Source organism: Oryctolagus cuniculus, chromosome 13 (assembly GCF_964237555.1).
Source record: "Oryctolagus cuniculus chromosome 13, mOryCun1.1, whole genome shotgun sequence".
Lineage (NCBI taxonomy): Eukaryota > Metazoa > Chordata > Mammalia > Lagomorpha > Leporidae > Oryctolagus > Oryctolagus cuniculus.
The window spans coordinates 71,763,358-71,787,920 of NC_091444.1; the positions used below are offsets into that span (position 1 = coordinate 71,763,358).

At 44.4% G+C, this 24,563-nt stretch overlaps 1 protein-coding gene and 1 long non-coding RNA gene across 53 annotated transcripts in view; one reads left to right on the forward strand and one right to left on the reverse strand.

Moving 5' to 3' along the window:
* Positions 1-24,563, forward strand: part of LOC103350898 (uncharacterized) — a 140,934-nt gene that overhangs the window by 56,795 nt on the left and 59,576 nt on the right. For all 3 annotated transcript variants that reach the window (XR_011381576.1, XR_011381578.1, XR_011381577.1), the window contains exon 2: positions 1-24,218. This exon is cut by the window's left edge and continues 13,399 nt beyond it. This is a non-coding gene — a long non-coding RNA (uncharacterized lncRNA). The remainder of the gene's footprint in view (positions 24,219-24,563) is intronic.
* Positions 1-24,563, reverse strand: part of CELF2 (CUGBP Elav-like family member 2) — a 931,997-nt gene that overhangs the window by 42,577 nt on the left and 864,857 nt on the right. For all 50 annotated transcript variants that reach the window (XM_051820872.2, XM_051820873.2, XM_070055758.1 and 47 more), the window contains one exon: positions 13,872-14,006. In XM_051820872.2, coding sequence (XP_051676832.1) covers positions 13,872-14,006 — 135 coding nt within the window. The remainder of the gene's footprint in view (positions 1-13,871; positions 14,007-24,563) is intronic.

Below are 24,563 nucleotides of genomic sequence, written 5' to 3' on the forward strand. Positions count from 1 at the left end.
TGTGGCGCAGTAGGTTAAGGCTCCACTTGCGGCGATGGCATCCCAGATGGGCATTGGTTCATGTCCTGGCTGCTCTTCCAATCCAACTCTATGCTATGGCCTGCGAGGGTGGTAGAAGACGGCCCAAGGGCTTGGGCCCCTGCACTCACGTGGGAGACCAGGAAGAAGCTCCTGGCTTTGGATCTGCATAGCCTCAGCTGTTGCAGCCTTTTGGGGAGTGAACCAGTGGATGGAAGACCTTTCTCTCTGTCTCTCCCGCCCTCTGACTGTAACTCTACCTCTTAAATAAACTATCTTGAAAAAAAAAAAAGAGTAGTAATTTTGCCTGTTTTATTTTCTGAAATATTTTATTGACTGGAACATGACAGGCACTAAATAAGCTTCTGAGTAGATAAAGATTCTACTGAAGGCTGAAGTAGGTGAACTAGACTTCACATCTGGTTTTCTTTTTCTTTTTTTTTCCCCAAAGATCTGTCTATCCTAAAGACAGAGAGAGAGAGGGGGAGAGAGAGAGAGAGAGAGTCCATTTGCTGGTTCACTCCCTAAACGGTCAGGGTTGGGCCAGGGTGAAGCTAGGAGCCAGGAACTTCTTCTGGGTCTCCCATGTGGGTGCAGGGGCTAAAGGACTTAGACCATCCCCGCCACCCTCCCAGGTGTATCAGCAAGGAGCTGAATCGAAAGTGGAGCAGCTGTGACTCTTAACTGGCACCCGCCCACCTACCAGGCCACAGCACCACCCCAACACATCTAGGCTTCTTTTGGTGAGGCAAGTCTGAAGGCTTGAACGAGATGGGCAAGGGCATCATATCTCATTTCATGGCAGCCTTGTGAGGGGGCTTCCTCATGACACAGCCAAGCTTGTGGCTAAGGGGCTAAATCATTCCTTTCTGCTTATATGCCAGAGCTAAGCGTGGATGTTTTTAACATAGGAATAATGAAGCCAGCTGGTGCCTCGGTGTCACCAGCACACTAAGGACAAGGCTGGGGACACTCCCCACTCAGACACAGCTAGGCAGGAGTGGCCAGATGTCCACTTTCAGGTTCCAAGCTACCCCTTCTGTGTACAAGCAGGGGCAGGGAAAGGGCCAAAGCCCCTCCCTGGTAACCCCACCTTCCCCTTTACTTGAACTGAGATCAGGGACACACAGAGTAAACTTAGCTAGGTTTCTTTCCTATTCAGTGTAGAAGATGGGATGATGAACAAGATTCCCAATGTGGGGTGAAGCTGGCTGAATGCTAGGGAACTGGGCTATTCCTGCATCCTTCTGAAATCCCGGAGCCACCAAGAAAGACAGGAAAGAGGTATGAGGCGATTCTCCATCTCACACTTACCACTCCTTCATTTACAAAGTTCTTATGCCAGTAATTTCTCCATCGTCTTTTATCACTGCATTTGCCGGTCATGTCTAATGTCTAGGTGAGTCTATCCCAGAAAGGACCTGGCTTTCTAGGGAACAGAGGGATTCATTTTCTCATATTAACTCTCCTTCTCACTCTTCCTGAACAGCAAGAGTTTTTGTTGTTGTTGTTGTTGTTAAAGCTACAACAAAACAACAGTAACAGAAGATAGCAAGATGTGCCTTCACTGCGTTCATTCGACGCTTTCTATAGAACAGTGAGAGTGTGAAAACACAGTGGCTTCGTGATTTAGAAAATACAATAATTGTTAACACAGAGAAAATTGCACTGCGCAAACATACTCCAGACAGTGGAGCCTGCGGCTGCCTTATTGCCTCAAACGATTCTGGATGCTGTATTCCAACAGTGGCAATGATTGTGAGGAGGTAGAATAATTAAGCAATGACACAGGCACTATCATTATTAGCTAATCACAACCCTAGGGCATTAACAAAATACAGAGTGTCTCTTCTCTCATGGGGCCCAATTATTCCACAATAACTGCACTTCTTGTTTTAACTTATTCCCTAAAAGGTTTTGTGGGGGTGGAGGGGAGCAGTGATGGAGGGGGAGGAGACTGCAGGAAGTGGTGGGAAGGGTTCGGAGGTGGTTATCGTCTCACTGCTTGGCAGTTTATGATGGGAGACCATCTTTTCCTGTGTAACAATTTCTATTAGTTTCACCACCCACTTCCAGCCGCAAGGAAGCTGGGAAGCGGCTTGGCTTGGCGTGACACTGGGTGAGGCGAGTCATTACTGGTTCTCTAGAAGACTGGTAAGGACGAAAACTGAGTCTCAAGGTGTAGACTTGGACTTCGACCCATTCTGGGGGCTTTACTCCATGACAGCAAACCTTGCTGAAGGTGAGAAATTACTATGGGAAGTATCATTCCCTTGAAGTCCAAAGTACTCCATGGAGTGACTATAGTTCATAACACTGGGTTGTATACGGTATAAAGAACTAGAAGAGAGGAGATAGTAGGTTCCAAACATAAAAATAAGGAAATGCAAAGCTAAATGATTCATTTGAGCAGTGTGTGCTACAAACACATGCTGAAATATTGTGCTGTACCCCATAAAAATGGAAAAGAATTACGTTTATTAAAACTTCAAAAACAAATCCTGAAATAGTCACTCTTTTTTTTTTCACTTTAATTTTTTCCAAATGCTTATTTGAACTCTCAATAGTTGATACTTTGAGAAAGAAATCTACTTTATCAGTCATCAGTAAACAAGGGTACCTCCCTACCTGGCCTTATTTTTAGGATCTTCCCATTCCCATGGAGGCAGACACTTAGGAATGCAGGTGTAATCTGGGGCTACAGCTTTCAGAGTCAACTATATACAAATTCCATACACATGGATCAAGTAAAAACTGAAAAGAAGAGAAAATGGAACTCGTTTTCCCCTGCAATGATACCATGCTTAAGACTGACCAAAATGAAATTACATACGTCCCCCCAGTGCGCCCCAAGTGTGTCTGTTGTACTGATGGTTAAGGACACTGACTGGAAAAAGTGTTGGTATTCTCTTCACAAGGGAGAAGATCCAGATACACACTTCTGGTTTCCATGAGTTCCTGCTTTGGAGTATTTCATGGTTTGGTGGAACTGTCCTTGCACTGTTGTTAACAACCTGTGCTTCCATGAGCAAACCATTTACCTTTGCATGCCTGTTTCCTTATCTGTCATGAATGAGGCACTGGGTGGATTACGCTCAAGATTCTTTGCACCTATAAAATTTGATCTGGCCAGGCTGTGGCCTCTTGTTGATAAAGGGTGAGCAAAGAACTTCTTAACAAAACAGGTCCATGTCGTCACTGGAGCTACAGACAAGCTGTCTGAAGTCTGGCCTTCTTCCAGGTGTCCCGGAGAAGGCATGGCTTGCCCTGATGGGGAGACTGCTGATTTCTAGGAGGGAGATTTTCCTCTGGATAATATGACCCAAAGGTTGGCAAGGTGCAGCACAGTCCTCGATTTGAAAAGCAGAGGCTGTGGGCTTGCCTGGCCCAGCAAATACTTCTGACACAATTGCAGCCCCTGAGCACGCACCAGGTGTTGCCGGAAATGAAAACAAATGACTCCCATGGGCCTCGGTGCCTGACCCTCAGTGCTGAGATCCTGCCCAGACACGGCTGTCTTGCTCTGTTTAATCCAACAGCACGGTTCTGTATTTGGTAAGGAGGGGGAGTTGTTCTATAACCTCAAATTACATTTAAGGTATTGTGGAGGGTTCACTGCCATGGTGTGCAGTGAAGCACAAAAGCAAAAAGGAGTGAGGAAACCCTCCTTCCTCTGCATTTACATTCTAATCGCCTTAGGAAGGGTGGAGAGAAATTTGTTTTCCAAAGGCAAGAGATTCAGAGAAAAATACCACTAGTGCTTATTCCAGTTTTAACCTAGTTTCCAGTTCTCCAGAGAAGCAGTATTTACAATTACTCAAAAATAATGAAATAAACTTGCCCATGTGATACTCTAATATGGTCTTTTAGAAAAGCAGCAGGATATGTCTATATATAGGTTATATGTTTATATAAATATATATACCTCACTTTCACCAAGAATGAAAGTAAACAATGAATTCCATTTCACAACTGGGAAAGTGGAAAGTTAAAGATTAAATGACTTACTCAAAGGATTCTTGGTCAAGATGTCTAGTAATAAGTAAAGCTAATTATTCTATTACAATTATATTAAACTTATATTTAAAAAAAAACTTTGAAAGAGTGATAGGGAGAGACACAGAGAGATTTTTCCATTCACTGGTTCACTCCCCAGATGGCCGCAACAGCCAGGTCTGGGTCAAGCCAGAGCCAAGAACTTCATCTGAGCCTCCCACATGGGTGGCAGGGCCGAGTTTGTTGGACCATCTTCCAGTGCCTTCCCAGGAACTTTATCAGGGAGCTGGATTGCAAGCAGAGTAGCCAGGACTCAAGCCAGCACTCTGATTACGGGATGCTAGCGCCCCAGGTGGAGCCTTAAACCCACCGTACCACAACATGTTCCCCTCCTGGTTTTTTCCTTAAATTTCTGCCTTTTGCCTGAGCTTTTCTGCTTCCAGACTTAGATATTTAAATTCTTGACCAATATTAAATATAAATACTTTTCTGTCTTAAATTCTTGTATCTTCTCTGATCCTACTTTCTCCTTGTGTTTCAAAGACTAAGGTGTTCCCTCTTTGAAGGTGACACCATCTGCTTGCTTGACATTTCTTTGAGTTCCTGCCCTCCAGCTTGCGTACTGGGTGCCAGGGAACGATGGAGAGGCAGTGCCATGAAGCTGCTCTTGGGGCTCCCACCCCCTAACCTCCCCCAGACACGGCTTCCCTCACCAGGGGACAGGCCCTCTAAACCTGCTTTCTCACTGCAGTCTCTCAATTTTCACCTCTCATTAGCCTCTTTCTTATTTCTCTGTTCTGATTTATGTTTTATCCACATTAATAAAAACAAACCAAATATGCTCCTCCTTGTTACCCTGCTATTTTCAACACTTCTTAAAAACTCACCAAAGTGCATGAGAATGCCTGTAATCCTTGCCTCCAGACTCCCACCCCTTCTCTGTTCCTGCCTTCAGACCTACTGCCATACTTTAGTGAGGTGACCACTCCCAGGGGAAGGACCACCCATGTGCAAACTTCAGCCCTCTTCTGCCCTCACCTCCATTCGCTTCCTGCTTCTCTTCCCTGACACTGTGCTACTCATACAGTTCCTTTCCCACCTCTTGGTCCCCCTGCTGTTCTTCCTCAAAATAAAAGCACCAGACAAAGTTCTCTGCTTTGTGGCTGGTTTCTTTCTTTTTTTTTTTTTCTTGACAGGCAGAGTGGACAGTGAAAGAGAGAGAAACAGAGAGAAAGGTCTTCTTTTACCGTTGTTTCACCCCCAATTGCCGCTGCAGCTGGCTCACTACGCTGATCCAAAGGCAGGAGCCAGGTGCTTCTCCTGGTCTCCCATGGGGTGCAGGGCCCAAGCACTTGGGCCATCCTCCACTGCACTCCCGGGCCACAGCAGAGAGCTGGCCTGGAAGAGGGGCAACCGGGACAGAATCCGGCGCCCTGACCGGGACTAGAACCCGGTGTGCCAGCACCACAGGCGGAGGATTAGCCTAGTAAGCCACAGGGCTGGCCAATGGCTGGTTGCAGCATCATGACTTCACCCAGCCTCTAGTGAGTTAGCTGCCTCGCCTCTGCAGCTGAGCCCCAACCCATTCTTCTAGTTACAGTCTCTGGTAAACCTGAAGGTCAGCTACCCAAACACTACTGGACATACTTCAGTGAGTGGCTTCAGCTCAACATGGGCTAGTCATCTCATACTACAAATGCTTCTTGTTAATACCCTCTCTACTAATGAGAATGCTACTCCAGGGGCTGGTGCTGTGGTGTAGTAGGTTAAACATCCGCCTGCAGTGCTGACATCCTCCATGGGTGCCAGTTCCAGTCCTGGCTGCTCCACTTCCAATCCAGCTCTCTGCTATGGCCTGGGAAAGCAGTGGAAGATGGCCCAAGTCGCTGAGCCCCTGTACCTGCGTGGGGACCCGGAAGAAGCTCCTGGCTTCAGATTAGCCCAGCTCTGGCCTTTGTGGCCTTTTGGAGATGAATGAGCGGATGGAAAACATTCCTCTTTGTCTCTCTCTTTTCTCTTTGTCTCTCTCCATCTGTTACTCTGCCTCTTAAATAAGTACGTCTTAAAAAAAAAATAAAATAAAAAGGAAACAAAGAACCAACTAACAAAAGGGAAGAAAACACTACTCCACTGGCTACCTAAACTGAGCACAGTGAGGTCATCTTTAACTCCTTCCCTTTTGTTCTCCCTCACATCAAATCAGTGCTGAAGTCCAACCGCTGACATTTTTGGGCATAAAGTCCATACAGGGCTCTTTCCAGCCTATAAGAAAAAGTCCCAGTTCCTTAGCCATAGCTTTCAGGGCCCTCCATGGTGACTGTTCCAACACATCTCATGCTTGTAAAAAATGGGATGAATTTTCATTTACTAATTAAATCCTTTCTTTGCATTTTCATACATCTGATCTATCCTTCCATTTTACCTTTAGAAGTCTTACCTAATGTTAACATTTTGGCTAAATGTCAACTTTCATACTACATGGTGCCCTGTTTCCTCAGGACAGAGTCTCCCATCTCTGACACCTGCTCCTGTTTTTGTTTGCTTTTGTTTTGGATGTGGCTACTAAATCTTGTTTACAGCAGATCATGGGATTAAACTACATGTGAACTACAAATACCTATGCTGTGTCTTCCTCAAGTTTTAAGAAATGGACCTCAGATTATAAAATTTCTGGAAAGTTGTGGCTAGTATGAAGTTCTGTTGATCTTCTCATCTAATGTAAAACATGGCAGTTAATACACGCTCCTCATCAATGCTAGCTATCAGGGATTACATGGTTACTCTACACAGCAACGTCAATAACCTAGTGAGAATAAAAATCCTAGTAAGTGGTTGGTGTTGGAGAGAAATCAGAGCTCTGAGCTTGTAAAGACTTCACATGGGATCTGATGTGGATCTGCTACGCAATACAGGAGACTAGGCAAAGCAGCATTTACAAATGAATCCCTAACACCACAGCACAGAGTCCAGAGCTACTAAAAACAAAAAACAGAGAAGCAGAGTGAATGAGTATAAATGTTAAAAAGCCCATGCAAAACAAAGAATGAACCATGAACTCGTGACAGGGCCTACCCACCCCGGGGCAAGACGGGATCTGACAAGCAGAGCTCAGGGCACAGGTGGAACCTGCTTGCATAAGTCCAAGTGTGGGCCTTGCTGGAGCCACAGATATCTCTACCCCCTCAGCCACACAGCTTTATTAAGCTTGAAATTAGTTCAGGACTATTAAGAGGCTCCAGTCTGCTCTGGGTCAGGGCATCGCCTAAACTGCGGCTGCCCATCCACTGTGCAAGAGCTGTTCTGACGGCAGGAGCCAAAGACCCTCTGGCAGATGAGGACACTGGGAGGAATTACAGAATTAGCTGTGGTTCTCACTATTCTGATGGAAACTCCCGGCACATGCAGGGGCCTTTAAAACTCCTCTGCTTGAGAGATATATGCATGCCTCCCCACCCCCACCCCTTAGAAGCAGGATGACCAGTGCCAAATAAAGAACCATTTATTAGAAGGACGTGTCATTCCCAGCGCCTTGTCTTCCGTAAATGTGAGTTTTATATTGTGTAATGCTTCTGTAGAGAAGCCACAGGGCAGTAATGCCAGGTACACTTCTCTCTAGGGCAAACCCTTTCATTTCCTTTTCTGCCAACTGCTAAATCTACTTCCTCAGGGCAGCTGCTACTAAGAGTTCTTGTTGCATTAAATGTAGGGGAAAGCGATATGGCCTAAAGAAGAAGTAGAAATACCAGAAAGAGTTCCTTCCTCTGCCCACTTCGATCTGATTGACAAAATTTAACCTAACCTATACAAAACATTGATTATGAATAGATTGTTTAAGGCTAGAAAAGTTACAGTTTATACTTAAAGGCTATTCAAAATTATTTTACTGTGGTGAGAATTTAGTAAAATTATACTTTTTAAAATATGAATTATAAAGTATATAAGGGCAGAGATTTTATTGATGTGTCCTGAAGTATCTAGATTGGTCCCAAGTTCAAAGTAGATGCTCAATAAATATTTTTTAAATGAATGAAAAAATTATAGTATCACTACAGTGACACTTCTAGAATATTTTATGTGGTGGCCACATTCATATTAATGAAAATAAATTGGGCCACCATAATGTCAAAAGCAAAAGCAGACATGAAAACTTTCAGAAAAGTACAAAATGTTGAAGCTTGCAGGAAATGAGTAATGGATGAGATGCCAATTCTCTTTTATAGTCAAAAGAGTATAAAGATGTTGATTGACTTGAACCCACAGACAGCTCATTTTGCCAACTCGCTTCACTTCAGTCAGAGGGTCAATACATGAGAGAACTATTTACTTCTCCTCACTGATAATGAGGGTGCCAAAAGATGGGCCTAAGAGGCGAAATGGTAGGGTGAGAGCCCCAGGTAATCGTCACGTGAATGACTTGCTTTTTGTGTAATGAAAAAAATTAATAGAATGCCTGTATTTTTAAGTACAGTGTAAGCAGAAATACTCCGAGAAGTCACACGGGCTCCTGTACTATCTAACCAGTGTAGGGCCACCAGGAAAATTGAGGGGGTCGGCGTGACATGCGACGTGACGGGTGATCCAGGTACTTCTCCTGGTCTATCATGGGGGTGCAGGGCCCAAGCACTTGGGCCATCCTCTACTGCCTTCCCGGGCCACAGCAGAGACATGGACTGGAAGAGGGGCAACCGGGACAGAACCAGAGCCCCAACCGGGACTAGAATCCAGGGTGCTACAGTGCCGCAGGCGGAGGATTAGCCAAGTGAGATGCGGGGCCGGCCTGAATTCATTCTTAAAAGATTAGTAGGGAATTGAGAACACGTCTTATTCCTACAAAATATTTGTTTTAATGCAGTTTGACTTACAGAAATAGTATAAACTACTTTTTATCATGTTCGTTAAAATGCTAATTTTCCAAGAATAGGCACTGCAATGCATTATGGTATTCATGGAAGAAGGTGGGGAAGAAGGCATTGTGGATAGGACAGTGAGGCGAAGAAAGGAAGAAAGGCTGATGGTGTGTTTAGGGGATAAACAATGACTTGATTTGGTGGGCATGTGGGCCACTTAGGGGTGGAGAGGCTACTTAAGGTTTTGGTGTGAAAGGACCGAGTTATATAATGCCACAGAGATGGTCTGTTTCACTGTGGTCCACGCCGCCGAGACACACCGAAGCAAAGTGCTGCTTTGCTTTACAGTGAGCAAAATGGACAGCGGGTGCCAGCTGAGATGGAGGCTCTTCCATTATGAACAGGGAGTGCAAATGAAGGCCTCATCCAGGCCAGCATCAGTAAGAAGGAAACAGATGCTCCCCAGGGAGCAGAGAGTAAGTGTGGAGACGGTCAAGGCGGCAGTGACCTGGGGCTGGCCGTGAAGACCAGGGGCTGAGAAGACATACTGACTAGGGCGGGGAGGCCATGGAAGAGTAGTCTGGGGAGAGGTCTAGTATTAGACGTTCTGACGTTGTCTGTCTATCCCTCTCTCCTGGTCCCCTCCCACCCAAGTTTGTGTTACTGCCCTGTGCATTTTACTGCTTGGAGAACAGTGTAGTCTACCTCATTTAGGCACTTTCCACACACAAACTATGAGGTTCAGAAACATGGGTTCAACAAGCCTATGCATCACATCTCTTATCTCGTTTTCTTACGATATACGTGCAGATACATTTACAGTGATGACAGAGCCTCCTGTTCACTGCAAGCCTAACTTTGAGGGTCAATTCTTGTTTTCTGTTGCTCATTCAGACAGCAGCTACTCACGGTCGTCATCACGTGAGGAGGGCAGGACAGGTTTAAATCATGTTAAAACACCTTCAGTCTCCGTTAACCTCAAACAGCTCCATTGCTTGGAACTTTGTGTCTGTGACAGCCTTCAAGGAGGCACAGAACACCTTGAAGTTAGGGGGAGATACTGCCTGGAATTTAAAGTGAAAACTCTGAAAAGCCAATGGTGGAAATGAGAAAAAAACAAAACAAAAAACAAAACAAAAAAAAAACAAAACAAAAAACAACCACAAAGACCACCCTTCCTAGCATTTTAAAATACCTTACGATACCAAAAGAAATGATCTATTCTTAAGAGTTCACTTGACTGAGTCTGCACTTAGGGTAGCATTTGGAGATTTCTAAAACATCCTTTTCTTTAAATAAGAAAATAGGAGGAAGTCTGTGAAACAGTGTGGTCCATGAATGCAAGAGTATGTTTTAGGAAGAAAACACCAAAGACATGTTCATATATGATGGCAGCAACCTTACCAAGTTCTCAAATTTACCAGATGAAAGCAATAAGCCTACGAGCTGAGTCAGTTATTATTATCTTTATTACCTAGTTGCATGCCTTATAGACAGTTTGCCTCTTTATAAACACAGAGACAGAATCCTCAAAAACCGGTTCAGAATTGGTAAGAAGAAATGACCCAAGAATTAATTAACTAAATACAAGACCAAAGTAAACAAAGGAAAAATTATCATATCAAAATAAAAGACAAGAAACACGATTAAATTAGGCTTCAAAAGACCTGTGAGAAACTCATAAAAGGCATAATATGCACTTACCTAGTTTTTATTCTTTCATGATTTAATTTCTAATTTTATTCACTACCATCTGATAATTGCATGAAACACTTATTCTAACCATGGGCAATTTAAACTATTTTAATTTTTATTTCAAGGCCATGAGACAAAGGAACCTATTTATTGCCTAAGGGGATTTTTTTAAACAAAAAAATTAAAGCTTAATCTTTCATGTTTTAATGCCAGGACTGTTTAAAATCATTTATAATAATGCTGTAGGGAGACCTTTCCTGGGTATGCAAAATTGAAATGATAAATTTACAATTATTAAAAATATTAATAGTTTGGGGGATTAAATTGTCCCTTTCCTTTCTAGATGAATTTGTCTGAAGCTTAACAGACATATTTAAAAACAGGATGAAACCGCAGCCTGTGTGGAGTGATGAGAACTCCACGCATTTCATGTGACCAGACATACTCACGGTACAAACAGTAAGCCTGGTTTACTGTGATTTAAAAAATAAATAATGATTTTGGCCTTGGGACTGGCTTTCCGCCTCTTTTATTTCATAGGGAGCTTTCCTGACAGAGTGGAGAGTCATGAATTCTACTAACCACATTTTCTGTGACTTCTAAAGAGCCCCTGACAGAAATTAGACAAATAATTTACTTTCACTTAAACAGCACATTTTTTAAGTTACTCTTAAGAAAAATAATTGAAATGTAGATTTAAATTGTTTCTGCTGCAACACTTCAGGATTCTAATGAAATACGTTTAGCCATTATGCAAAGCATTCCTCAACAGAAAAGAGAAAACCACGTTTCGGGGTACCTCAGCTAGCGGAACTGACCAAAGGGCTGGTGTTTCTGTAAGAGCAGGAAGAATGGAAACACCTCTCCAAAGGCAACTTCAGGAAATTACTGAAAATGGCCAAATATATTTCAGACTCCTTTCAGACACTCAGGCCACGCACACAGTGTGTCTGAGCGTCCCGCGTTTTAAGAAGCTTCCAAGTCGTGCTCCCCCCAGTACAGGATGAAATGGATATGGATCCAACTCAATCTCTCCTCTTCCTCTGCTCTGCACCAGGGCTTCCTCGCCCTCTGCTCTCACGCCCAGCCCCCGTGCCTCACAGCCTTCACGTGTGCTCTGTCCTCTGCCCGAAGACTCTACCTGGCTTCGCTAAGTTCAGAGTTCCACTCAGTTGTCACCTTCTGAGAGAAGGGCTGCCTCCTTCAGTTCTCCTCGCCTTACTCGCCATCACCCAGAACTCATCTCTCACACACTTATCATGCATTTATCTGCTTACTGTGCGAGTTCTCCCAGTGGACTGAAAGACTAGGAGAGGAGCCAGGCCTGTCTATCTGGTCACTGCCGAGGCCTCAGCACGGGCATAGTGCCAAAAGCCACACAGGAACTTCGGATATAATTTATTCTTTAGACTGACCAGCCTTTGCAATTGGCTTCTTAACCTGACAAACCATCTTGTGACTAAAAATACAATAAAATGCACACATAATACTCTGCTATTTAAATGGGATCCTTTCATAGTCCTCATAGGGGAGGAAAAAAATTATTTAAGAAACTGCTTTTCAATCTGATTCATAAAACATGAATTAGAGGGGTGAATTCTTTGTTTTTTAAGAAAAATAACTTTTATAAGGAAGTAAATCTTTAAAAAATGTTCATTTCTCTTGGGGCTGGCATTGTGCTATAGTGGGTAAAGCCACTGCCTATGGTGCCAGCGTCCCATATAGATGCCGATTCAAGACCCATCCGCTCTACTTCTGATACAGCTCCCTGCTAATGTGCCTGGGAAAGCAGTGGAAGATGGCCCAAGTCCTTGGGCCCCTTCGCCCATGTGGGAGACCTGGGAGCAGCTCCTGGCTCCTGGCTTTGGCCTGGCCCAGAGGGCCTTTGTAGCCATTTGTGGAGTGGATGAGCGGATGGAAGACCTGTCTCTCCCTCTCTCTCTAACTCTGCCTTTCATATAAATAAATCTTAAAAAAATGAAAAATGTTCATTTCTCAAAAAGGGTCATTACAGGATTTATTTAAGTAACAAGTTTATGGATTGCATTAAGGCTATAACTTAATTTCTTAAAAAAATGTTTTTTTCAGGAATACTGTTTATTACATAAAACAAGGCCCACATGCAGTAATGGCACATCCCCGAAGACACTTTAGAGTGTCTATGTGTTGCTGCCATGAGATCTGAACATACTAAGGACGAATCCACCAGCTTCTCCTAAACATCTGTTAGGTTTTTTCCCTTAACAGTACGCTCAGGGTGAAATATGTCAGATACACAGTGTGCATAGAGAGACCAAGAATAACTGTCTTTGCAAGAGTCACAGGCTCAAGGAGCAGGCCTCACTGCAGGCTGAAGTCAAAGCCTCAAGAAAGCTGCTCTGTAGTGTGCCATAGGTTTCATTTCAATGCTGCATTTAAGTTTTGTCAGCACTTACTTAGTTACTCTTTTGGGCACAGCTGATGGAGGGTCGTGCGACTTTCAAAGTTAGTTAGAATATAAATTTAAAATTTAAATTTAATTTTAAAGCTAGAAAAATTTTGCCAAGTTAGAAATAAGTTGTCTAGGCCAACCCCTGCATATAACAGAGAGGAGGTAAGATTATATATCAAGGTCTAGAAAATTCAGGAAAGAAGAGCCAGTGAAACATTCTGCCTAAATTTTTTTATGCCAAAAAAATTAAAATAAAGAAGAAAACAAAAAACCCCAATCATAGTATCTAAGCAACCACATTATATCTGACTTGTATGAGAAGAAAAATGGCATCTGCTTCTGAATAAGACAACAAAATTTCTGAGGAAAAAAGACTAAGCCACACATTCCAGAATCTGACCATAAATGACTAACAAGGATGTTCCTCACCATGCCATGGATTTAAAAATCCAACGTGAATGATGGAGCTGGTGTGAAATACAACACTAACAATTAGGGATTTTTGAGATTTAAGACAGAAATATTAAGCTCCTTAAAAAAGGGGGACTAGACACAAAAGGCAGGGTTAAGAGGCAAAGGTTCTTTGTTGTGATGGAGATTTAATGAGGAATGAATGGACAACGTAGACCTGCTTTTTTAAAACAAAATAAATGGGTGAAAATCAGTAGCATGATGGATTCGCTCTGGAAACCTTTTTCTACCTTTTTTTGGAAAATAACACCACATACATTCCAACTTTGCTCCTTTAACAAAACAATACAATAGATGCCCGTGCAAGTTTCCTGGACGCTTCTCGCCCAGGCTTCACACCTGGGTGTGTACAGGCCCAAGCACTGACCTTGCTGCATCACCTGCAAGGGAGCAGCGATCCCCCCATCACTTACCGGGACTCGTGAGGGCTCCCAAGGCGCTGCTCGTGGTAGAGAGAGGGTTTGCATTGGTGCTGGTGGCTGAGGTCTGGGCTGCGGCTGCAGCAGCAGCCAGCGTCGCCAGATTCTGTAACTGTAAAGCATTCATGCCTGCAGAGGGAAGGGAAACACAGCTTCAACAAGAAGCCTCACTTGCCCAGTCTCCCAACAGGAGAATGCTCTTATTAGACAGAGGGCAAGAGACGTAGACGACTCCCTCCCTGCACCCACGTCTGTGATGTCATGGGATGGGAGCTGCACTGGTGACTTGGGCAATGAACTTGTCTGGAAGGAAGCTGGGCCCTCTGTACTTCTTGAGGGCACCTTCCTTTTTTTTTTTTTTTTAAGCTTTTATTTAATGAATGCATTTTTCATAGGCACAACTTTAGGAAAATAGTGGTTCTTTCCCCCATACCCACCCTCCCACCCCGACTCCTGTCCCAGCTCCTACTCCCTTCTCCCATCCCATTCTTCATTAAGGTTCATTTTTAGTTTAACTTTATATACAGAGGACCAACTTTATGCTAAGTATGGATTTCAACAGTTTGCACTCACCACAGACACACACAACATATAAAGTACAGTTTGAGAGCAAGTTTTGCAGTTGATACTCACAGTACACCTCATTAAGGACAGAGGTCCTACATGGGGAGCAAGTGCACAGTGACTTCTGTTGTTCCTTTAACAACTGACACTCTTATTCATGACGTCAGTGTTCACCCTAGGCTCTTGCCATAAGCTGCCAAGGCTATGGAAGCCTTTTGTGACCACTGACTCCATCAGTATTTGGATACGGCCATAAGCAAAGTGGAAGTTCTCTCCTCCCTTCAGAGAAAAGTACGAAGGCCACCTTCTTAAATGCTTATCTTCTGTTCCTAGAGACAGGGCATCTGAATTCTACCTTGTATTTCTCCTTAGCCATCACCTCCTTGGGGTGGTGCCTATACTAACCTAGCACTCTCTTCCAAACACCACCTCTTGTTGCTGTAGAGATAACTAATAACAACGAGAGATTTCTCCGTGTTGACTGGCCACCATGCCTGGCAACTTTTATGATGTAGCTATCAAGAAGGGGTGAGACCTGGCCTTGGACAGTTGGAGGAAGGGCTTCAGGTAAATTCTCAATCCCTGAATTGGAAAGCTGTGCATCTAAGGTATCACAGAAGAAACATCAGTTTGGGGGTTAAAAACTTGTGCTCTGAAGTTGAGTTGACATGGATTCCACTCCTGGCTCAGTCACTTTTCCAGCTGTGTGACTCTGGGCCAGTTCCTCTCTCTCTCTGGTTTCTGATTAGTGAGCAACAACAGTACCTGTACTTTGCTCAGTATGTGTAGTGCAGATCACACACAGGATGAATACAAATTATCCTGGCACAATGTAAGCACCCGGTCAGTGTTAGCTGCTGTTGTTACTGCCCTGGAAATTCCACATTTATTTTAAATGTGAGCTCTAAGATGTGTCCATAGTAGGAACTCAAATAACAGTTGGTAACAAAAATGGCGGTGCCTTAATAGCTTTTTTTGTAAAATATTTGCATTTGCATTTTAAAGTGTGACTACTTTGAACTAGAAGGAATTTATGACTAGTAAAAATTAGGGCAATTGTAGCAGGAATAAATGAAACTTTGAAAGAACACAAGGCTGGAATCAGCTGAGATTTGAGGCAATGATTTGGGATTCTGGGTTTTGATGCATGTACTTTTTTTTTTTTTTTTTTGACAGGCAGAGTTAGAGAGAAAGAGACAGAGATAAAGGTCTTTCTTCCATTGGTTCACCCCACAAATGGCCACTACGGCTGGTGCACTGTGCCGATCCGAAGCCAGGAGCCAGGTGCTTCTCCTGGTCTCCCACGCGGGTGCAGGGTCCAAGCACTTGGGCCATCCTCCACTGCCTTCCCGGGCCACAGCAGAGAGCTGGACTTAAAGAGGAGCCACCGGGACAGAATCTGGCACCCCAACCGGGACTAGAACCTGGGGTACCGGTGCTGCAGGCAGAGGATTAGCCTATTGAACCGCGCAGCTGGCCATGTACTTTTAATATTATTTCTCTTCCAAAGGTTCTCTGCACGTCCCAAGTACTTTTCCTATCATTTACTTCATGTTAAGTCAAATGCAAATGTGAAGTGGGAAACAATGGTTCTTTCTTCGTATGAGTAGAAGGATTTTATTTATATAGAAAGATACTGGATTTAAGAAATCATCTTGATTTTACCTTTTCCTCATACCTCAAATCCAAATTAAATGTCTATTGAGTGAATTTAAAGTACTTTGAGGGAGTGGCCTGAGAAATGCTTCCATGTATCTGGGATGGCTGTGTGTGTGTGGTGTGTGAGTGTGTGAGTGTGTGTTTGTGAGATGTATAAAGGTGTGAGAGAATGTTCTAGCAACAACCCTGAGCAAGTCCCCCCAATCCCTGCTCAGTGCCGGGCTGCTGAGCTGCAGAGAGCACTTCTCTTGTTCTTCTGCCTTGGCCTCCTCAGTCAGGACATAGGTCTACTCAAAAAAGCATTTCTGATGTCTCTGCTGTACAGCAGGTTCTCATTTTGCTTAAAACATACTTCATCTGCTTCCAGGAGACACTCAGACCTGTTGGCTTAGGGTGAAAGCTAAACACCTTTTAAAAAAAAAAAATCTACTTATTTCATGGGGATGCTTGGAAGCAGGACACAAACCCTTGTTTGTGGAATCTCGTGAATTTCTGCTTTATCAAACAAAGGCAACTGGAAATAGAGTGCTCTCTCATTCTGTCTGATCAAGGTCAGTGTCCCGTTTATGAGAATGTGGCTGTTGAAAAGCTCTGGTCTTATTTTTCAGTCTTATTTTAGCAAAATGGAAACAGAGGAAATAAGGGAGCTGTCTGGCTTTGTGGAGACTCTCTTGGACCCAGCCAAGGGGCTCTACTTCTTCAAAGCAATGTCAACGCATTACATACTTGAGTGTGATGAGCACCGAGGCTGGGAGTGACTTGTCAATGGAGACACACGTTTGTAGAGGTGCATCTTGTCCCTCTCGTGACTAATGCTTGCTTGAGTGTTTAATGACGTAAATCGGATGGCCAGAGTACATCACCAGCAATGGGCGAGCATACAAGAAGAGGGTTCAGAATTGAAATTCAAGCCTATACTGCGTGGAGGCCTGGCTTAGCCTGCTCACTGGGTCACAGATGTCAGGTCCCCGGCAAAGGCCTCGCAGCTGATGGCAGCAGATCCTCCTGAACACAGGGCCACGGCCTTCTGCCATACCTCAGTGACTCCCTCTTAAGAACACTCACCATATTCATTTAACAGGTGCATTCTCTGTGTCTTATCTGAAAACTCCTTTATCTGTTTTTAACCGTTGTGACTCATATCCTACTTGATTATTTGCATGTAGTTCTTACCTTTGTAACTAAATACTAAATCCCTTGAGGGTAAAGCTTTTGCCTTATTCATGTTCAGGTTTACATAAATACACACATACTGCTGAACATATAGAAGCAGTGATGGACAAGTCTATGCAGAGTGAATGGAAAGGGTAACAAATAGCATAAAATTTCATAAATTGCCATACATGAGTTTTTTGTTTTCTCCATTCTTTGTTAGTTCACTGGTGTTTATAGAGATCATCAAGTATTCTTTTCCCTTAATTACTAACTAATCCATTGTAAAAACCCTCATTGGGAAAATGTTTTTTCCTTATCTCACTCACTGACACTCATAGGAGCCAAGCTGACAGCAGTCAGGTTCTCCTTCCACCACCCCTCCCCTGAGAATCCAGGGCCGAGGGCTTGAGCGCCCCCTCTCCCTGTGTTTCTCCTACACACATATGGCGACTGAAGAGCCTCTCTGAACATCCTGTTTAGTCTTTTCCTGCCACCCCCTAAAAAAGCCAGGCAGAAAAAATGAGGCTCTGGGGCACCACACTGAGGGCTGGCTAACACCGTTCAACAGCCACAGGGCAAGGAAAAGAAAAGGTACAGGTCAAGAAAGTGAAGATGAACTCTGGAAAGGAGAGGCCGTTGTGACCTCCAGCATCTGAGGGCTTTGGGGAAGAAGGAAGAGAACAGCCAAATAGAAAGAGCTAAGCAGGAAGACCTGCACTGGCCTACCTGTGCATCTGTCTGTCCGTTGGTCCAATGCATCCACTCATCCAACCAGGGGATTCTGAGTGGCCATAAAGAGCCAGACCCTGTATAAGACACTGAGGACAAAGTGGAAAACAAGACAGCCCCTGTGTCCAAGAAAGTTGCCAGATACTGTAGCAGGGAGAACCAGTGACTACGGGGAAATCCATCCAGTGACTGGGCGGAAGTCTGTTCAGTTCATCAGTCTTTGAAAACAGTCCCAGATTCGGAAACAAATTCTCCAAAGCTCTTTATGTGATGGGACGGGAGAGAAGCTGAGGAAAGTACCAGCCAGCCAAGCAGCTGAAGGAGGTGTAAGAGTGGAGGATGACTGCTCATCACTTCTGTCCCTTTCAGGGTCCTTGTCTGTTGACACATCAGGCCCTCCTGGCTCCCCAGACCCCGTTCTCACAAGCGCTCAGTATGCCAGAGGTGGGATAGGGCAGCCTACCTGCCAGTTTTTCTGGGTTGGGGTCCTCATTCACAGCCTCGACCCTCACATTTCTCTCTCTTCCTGCTGACTTGGAACGCACAGCATTCTCTACCGGGGACAGTAGGGACCCTCCCACCTGCTCCACCCCTCAGATGACCTGGGCTTCAATCCCAGCTCTGCTGGTAGCAGGTATCTACAACCAATCTACAATGTCTCAAGACAACTGCTTGGGCCCAGGGGTTGTCTTTTTGTGAAGAGGGATTAAATAAAATCAACCTCTCCCTGGGTTAAGAAATTAAATGCGTCAATATAGGTAAAGCTCAAAAAGACCACCTGGTGAAGAACTCAGCACAAAGAGTATTTAGTTAGACTAATAACTTCAATATCACCACAAAGACTGATAATGGTGGTAAGAATGAAGCAGGGGCTGGTGCTGTGGCACAGCAGGTTAATGCCCTGGCCTGAAGTGCTGGCATCCATTATGGGCACCGGTTTGAGACCTGGCTGCTCCACTTCCCATCCAGTTCTCTCCTATGGCCTGGGAAAGCAGTAGAAGATGGCCCAAGTCCTTGGGTCCCTGCACCCACGTGGGAGACCCTGAGGAAGCTCCTGCTTCTGGCTTTGGATCAGTGCAGCTCTGGCCGTTGTGGCCAACTGAGGAGTGAACCGGTGGATGGAAAACTTCTCTCTCTCTCTGCCTCTCCTTCTTATACTGTGTAACTGACTTTCAAATAAATAAATAAATCATAAAAAAAAAAGAATGAAGCATGTGTCGGGCACACCCAGTGCTTCACATGTGGTCTCTCCTTTGACATTCCTAACCAGCCCATGTGGTCCAGGCACTATCACTGTATGTGTTAGAGACACAGGAAACCCAAAACACCCATGACCTATTCATTAAGACCACTCCCCTGAAGGAACAGTCCAGCTGACTGTGGGACTTCTGCTTTCTTCCCTGTATGCCCATCCGCTCCCTGCCGGCCTGGCCTCCCCACGAGTGTCCCTTCTGACCCCTCAGTGCCCGTCTGGAGTTTCAGTGTCCTCATCCTATTTTGTCCTCCTTATGAGTTGGTCTACATTTACTTCAATAAACCTGGCACCTCAGAGAAGTTTAGGAGGGAGAGCCAGGGAGCAGGAGGGACCAAGAAAGAAGGGGTGACACGGCACACGGTTCCAAGAAGAAATGGGGCTGGGACATAGAGACGAATGTGCGCCAGCAACCCCCACTCCCCTACCGTGGCCCGTGAAAACCCTGCGGCACTGTGGGAACAGCCATGACCAAATGGAGGTCCCACGGAGTGGAAACGCTGGGCCTGAGAGGTGGCGTTGTTTCAATCATGCTTTGCTCAGCTGAGGGTGCCTGCCCCCCGGAGGCAGGGACTGTGGTCTCGTCTTCCTTAGTAGTAGCTAAGCACCGAGTTTACCAGAAACCACTTTGTAACTTGGTTTTACATCTTGTTCTCTAAATTGCTTCATCCATTCTTTGATTTCTTCGTGTGATTCCTTTGGCTTCTACGAGGAAAGTCCCAGGTATTACAGATCTCTGGTTTCTGCACCCTAAACGAACAAACGAACGAACCCAAGGCCTCTTCCCCACACTGAGCCTGTTGCACGTGGTGCTCCCGCCACGTGCCAGTCGCGACCTTGACTCAGGATTCTGAGCTGGAGGCCACTGTCAGGATTCAGGGGGATCTGAGCGCACCTTGACATTTTATGAGAAAGTGCACGTGATGTGTTCACAGAACGCTTCTGGTGAGAGATCCTAAAAAACCGAAAAAGCCCCAGCTCCTCTAGAGAAGCCGAAAGTGATCCAAGTTCTAGTAGGAAACCACTGAAAGAGGGACCTGGGCTGGGGCAGTGACCGTGCAACATGAGGAGCTGAGGAGTGGGGACACACCAAAGAGGAGGACAGGAAATGGTTCTTTCCCATTCAGAACAAGCACGTAACACACACAGAGGCTGGAGACAGGAAACTCAGGGAACAGAACGTGGACCCAACGGGACTGCTCCTCCTGACTGGGTCTCACTGCAGCTGGCACCAAGGCTGCAGGGCAACCAAGTGCCTTCTCCTCCTTCCCAGGGTGCTCTCCACGGAGGCACAGGCTGAAGCCTACTCTCCAGTCTGGTTCTCCCCAGAACACTCTTGCACCAGCTGCCGGCATTCCCAATGCTGCTGTCTCACGCCCTCTGTCACATCCCCCTTGTCATCCCGGGACACACAGATGTTTAGGCACAATGCTTCTGGACCCTTCACTGGCAATAACATATAACCCCAGTGACTGCAATGGATGTTTTTGGCTCTTCCTGCAACAAAGGTGCCTACACTGATGGGGGCCTGTCACTGCCCATCCACTCCTATTGGAGGGACAAGCTGTTTCATTAAAGGTGCGGGCCACACTAAAGGAAGTCGGCTAGGGCAGCTGGGTGAGGACAAGCTCACATTCTGTGTCACTCTCCACTTCCTTAACCACACCACACTTTCCAGCACACAGCACCACTTTCAGACCCCAGCAAGCCTGCTCCTGGACAGGGATGAAAGTCCACTCCTCCAGGCCAGCAGCGTGGCATAGTAGCTAAGCCTCTGCCTGCGGCACTAGCGTCCCATATGGGCACCTGTTCATGTCCCGGCTGCTCCTCTTCCGATCCAGTTTTCTGCTATGGCCTCGGAAAACAGCAGAAGATGGCCCAAGTTCCTGGGCCCATGTACCCACATGGGAGACCCGGGAGAAGCTCCTGGCTCCTGGCTTTGGCCTGGCCCAGCTGTGGCTGTTACAGCCACTTGGAGAGTGAACCAGCGGATGGAAGACCTTTCTGTCTTCCTGTGTCTGTAACTCTGCCTCTCACATAAATAAATAAATCTTAAAAAAAAAAAAGTTTACTCCTCTATTTAACTCTGAGTTATTCTTCTCCAGGGTGGAGCCAACAGTTGTGGCTCCAAAGGCAGCCTAGGGCTGGGTTCCTGCTTTCACTCTTCCAGAAGGCCTGCTTCTGTTTCTTTCTTCCTTTGGGCTGAGTGCTGCCCAAGCTTTTCCTGTTTCTCAGCCTCTCTCCCAGGGGCCTCCTCATTTCCTACTCCTGTCACACTTTCTCAGTTACTCCTGCACAATAATTCTGAGAGAGCATCGGGGGAGAGGCACAAATCACCCACCACTGAGTGGGAAGCTGGTTCTGGCTTGGCAAAGGGTTCTTTTCTGAAGAAAAAACAATCGATGACATTTAACTCTACATCACTCTGGTAAGAAGGGCACCCCTCAAACTGACAGGGGATAAGGCAGGTGGCTAGATTAGGGCCACCAGCTGGAAGCCACACCTCCCCCATGTAATCCTACCTGCCCACCTATCAAATGACCCCTTCCCCAAGAAGTATCTCCCCTGACCTGAGCGTGGTACCATGTAACCATCCCCCTTCCAGGCTCATAGGAAACCCGGGCTCACAAGAGGCAGAAATTTTCTCTCTCTCTCTTTCACTTCCCTGACCACTCTATTCCTGAACATGGCCAATGTGTTTGTGATTTATCTTTTTAAATAAATTTATCACTTTTAAGTCATATTTCTGCATGTACTTAGAATATTTCTCTAGGTAAGAGGCAAGAGCCTGGGATAGGGATTTTTTTAGACCCCACCTAGTCCACAACAAAACTAGGGGCAATAATCTGGGTGACAAAACAAACAAAACATTTAAATTGTTTTCAGGAAATCTAATAGCATGCCCTTCTCAAGATGACACACACACACAAAAAGTTGGGAATACAGGGATTCAACTTCCATTCCTTATTACTTGGAGCAAAAAAAACCTTTTCAAAAACGAAGAAATTATGTACAAAACAGATGTGCAATATGCCTACTTGAAATTTAAGATTTAAAAAAAATTATTTATAAGGAGAAGGGCATGAAAATTTAATTTAATGTTCACCTTAGGTAATTTTGTGTCTTATTGTTCATAGCAATTACCATAAATCTGCATATCAATAAGGGAGAACAGATGTCAGTTGTTACAAGTGCTTGCCAATCAGGTCTGTTAAAAAGTGACAGATGGGTGGTTATAGAGCATCCTCATAAGGCCTATTAGCACATTCACAGGAAGTGTCTGCGGTGTGGGCTGCTGGAGACCCAGCTTCGGGAAGAACCCAGGGTCTCTGAGGGTCTAGGATGCACACTTCACAACGCTGGGAGAGTGTTCAGTGTGAGCCTCTCAGACCCCCAGTACACTGGCTGTGCAGACGTCTTCCCCTCTTCCACTTGTGACAGTCTTCTCAGGGACTGAATCTCAAATTAATAAAAGGAGAGCTGTTTTGTTGTTTAGAGCAAATATTTGCACTCCACAGTTTTATTGTTATCTTTGAACCTCAGGCCAGATATTCTAAGGGAAGGGAATTAATACCAGCAGAATTAAAAATGAAGTTTTTTTTTCCCTTCATGTTCATCAACAGATACTTCTCTCTTTTCTGTAGTTTACTTAACAACAACTCCTCACACTAGAAAAAAGAAATTCCCCTAACAAAGAATAGCCCATTCTTAATAAATTTGAAATGTTTTCTAGAATGAAGGGAGACAGTTTTCCCGTCACTATCTCTGAACTGCTTCCGTTTTAATTTAGGAGGCTGAGTTCCACCTAAGGCTCTGGCTTTGTTATTTGGCTTGTTAAACCATTTGTGTAGGCACATCACCTGTGTTTGTATAAACACACCTGAATTGGCTGACACACAAGAGTTTAAGGAAATAGCTCAGGTTTTGGATCAGGTTGAGTGGGATGTGAAATGTGGATTTTTCCACTTACTACCATAATGACTGTGGACATGTTTTTAACCTTGCTAAGCCCTCAGCTATTTCCCAATAAAATTGGGATAATATTAGCCCCTAACTCAAAGTTGTGATATCTGAGAATTATATACATTTATATATTATGCCACTTAACTGGCACTGTGGTCTTACATAACTTACCAACTTTTTCATATTTCTGTTTTTCTTTTGTTTTAAATTTTATCTAAGGTATACAAATTTCCTGCATTTCATGTATTCAGATTTAGGAACACAGTGGTTCTTCCCCTCCTACCCTCCCTCCTGCCCATGCTCTCACCCTTCTTCCTCTCTCTGCTGCCCAGCTGTAATGGACAGTAACACAGCAGTGGTTTTGTCCTCGGTACAGTGTGAGGATAAACTGCAGGATGATTACAAGGTGATCTGTTTAAAAACAAACTGATTTTTCTGTCATGTTCCTCCTTTGAGATAGTCCTTCCAGAGAGATTAAAGACTTTGGAAAGACACTTTTCTTTTATTCTTTCCCTCAAGAAAAATCCAGACTTAGTCCAAACTCAGACCCCATGTTTCTGATATTTCAGAAATTCCTGGAACAAAAGCCACAGTTGAATGGGGAAATGGAGAAGTTTTTCATTAGAAGTTTTAAGAGGGAAAATAAAATCAACAACTTCAAACAGACACAAAAAGTGTACATAAAAGCATTCAGCTTATGAAGATGTGATCCTAATCCTTTTTGTTTTTAAATTCTGTATTTATAGAATTAAACCCACTTAAAGTTATTCTTAGTTTTAAAGGAAAATATTAGGACTTTCTGGAAAAAAAAAAAGGCACAGGTGATAGCACATTTGATTTTATTGATCCAACTACTTGGTATCTTACCGTCTAAAACTCCTTTTTTGTTTCTTTTTGTCGTTTTATTTTCTCCTCTACAGAAAATGTTGTGCTCACATACATGAGGCATTTCATGACTCCAGCTATAAGCCTCAATCTTCTGAACGAGACACTATTATGTTTTGAGGGTTATTCAAGCTGTAAGTTTCTGAAATATTTCACTTTCTTTGTTGGTAGTGTTCTAATCTGGACCACTACAGTAGTTTTTAATATGTTAAGTTTACTAACTGTTAATACATAAAAACTACACTTAAATTGTGTAGGTGCCCAGTCTTATTAAGTCACAGCATCAATCAACAAACACTGTGACATCAGGAGGGGTTGGTTCCTTCAATCCTATTATCACATGGCTTCTACTGTATTTATCATGCGCTATGTGCTAATAGATTTTCTATTATACAAACTATCATCAAACCCGCAACAACTCATTCACGAAGAAACTGACAGTAGCTTATACAATTTTTTTTTTTGTTTTATACTAAGGC